The 1,356-nt window shown below is 47.9% G+C and overlaps 1 protein-coding gene across 2 annotated transcripts in view; it reads right to left on the bottom strand.

Annotated features, from left to right (window-relative positions):
• The window catches only part of LOC147892185 (MADS-box protein AGL42-like), a 76,780-nt gene extending 76,181 nt beyond the window's left edge, over positions 1 to 599 (bottom strand). The window contains exons 1-2 of one of the 2 annotated variants that reach the window (XM_087388072.1): positions 469 to 599; positions 159 to 359 (exon numbers count right to left, since the gene is read on the bottom strand). In XM_087388072.1, the coding sequence (XP_087244198.1) occupies positions 159 to 340 (182 nt within the window). In that variant the 5' untranslated portion in view covers positions 341 to 359; positions 469 to 599. The remainder of the gene's footprint in view (positions 1 to 158; positions 360 to 468) is intronic. The other variant, XM_087388073.1, reaches the window with a different exon arrangement.
• Between the last annotated feature and the right edge of the window lie 757 nt (positions 600 to 1,356).

Genomic DNA, 1,356 nt, shown 5'->3' with positions numbered 1-1,356 from the left:
CAACCTGCTTAAGTAATGCTTTCGGAGAAGGAGCTTTCCAGCGGGTAAGCAGACATGTAGGAGCGTTTAGAGAAAGCGAAATGAAACACTTTAACGTAAGTGAGATCAATCAGTTTAACATGAGAAGGAGGGCAAGTGAACCACATGGAGGGCAGTACCTGGAGCTTGCGTACTGGAACAATTTCCCTTTGCTTGAGAAGATGATGAGGGCCACCTCGGCGTCGCAGAGAATGGACAAATCGTTGGCCTTCTTGAGCAACCCACCGCGGCGTTTGGAGAAGGTGACTTGGCGGGTGGTGGCATTCTCGATTCGTTTGATTTTGATCTTGCGGCGCACCATGGCGGAGCGGAAGCTGCAGCTGAAACAAAAACAAACGACAAATGGAAACCGATAAAAAAAAAACGTGAGTGGGAGTGAGAAGGGAGGAGGAAAACGGGAAGAAGAAGATAAAGAGAGAGAGAAGAGACCTCGACGAGGATGGTAGGGCAAAAGCAGAAGAGAGGAAGAGAGGAAAGCGTTAGGGCGAAGAGTGGATATGGCTGGCGATGGAGAAGACGTACCGTCGCAGATGCCATGTACGATAGAAAAATAACAACGCGTGGACATTGTGTCAATATCGTGCATCTATGTATAGATTCACAAACACGGCCACACATACCCTTTTCAAACTGTTCAGTGTTCAACCCCCCCATAAATGACACATTAACCACCCTTAAAAAAGATTGCACTTATCCATTATGTAGATTTTATCTTCCACGCATGTAGATTTTATCCATCATGTCCCCTCGATTCCAGCCACGAAACCACTCCTGCCCTTCCTTTAAGAGTTTTCAAATGAGTGAATGCTTAAAGATCACTGAGTAGAAACATCCCCATTCCCTCATTCTCTTACTCCACCTGAACAATTGTTCTCAACCTCTATTGCTTGCTCTCTCCCTCGTCAAGTGATTCCCAACCACATTAGGTTGCAACATCTAGGAGTGATCACTACAATGGTTGCATTGCCAACAAATGCCATCACCAAAATTTCCTTGGACTCTTACATCCATCCTCCAACCTCTTCTCCTCCTTCTTGCTCTGCCTCAGAGAGTGTCTCCCTCTTGGATTTCCATAGCTCCATCCTCTCCAATCTCTCATGGCCACCTTCCCGCATTGTCCATTGCTATCTCCGGCCTGGTGTTGCATGTAACTCCCACTCCTGTGTCATCTTGCTCCTCCTCGCCTCCCTGGGCTTGCTTGGCTCCATTCCTCCCTCCTCTTCGCTAGCGTGCCTTTCCTCACCACCCTCAACCTCTCCAACAATTCCCTCTCTCGTATCATCCCTCTCATCCTCGCATGCCTCTCCAACTTGCTCT

The sequence above is a fragment of the Dipteris shenzhenensis genome, chromosome 17 (assembly GCF_047967505.1).
Source record: "Dipteris shenzhenensis isolate YYH24624 ecotype China chromosome 17, Dip_SZ_1.0, whole genome shotgun sequence".
NCBI classification, from domain to species: domain Eukaryota; kingdom Viridiplantae; phylum Streptophyta; class Polypodiopsida; order Gleicheniales; family Dipteridaceae; genus Dipteris; species Dipteris shenzhenensis.
The sequence above is the reverse complement of the archived record's forward strand: the minus strand, read 5'-3'. Positions and strand labels throughout refer to the sequence as shown.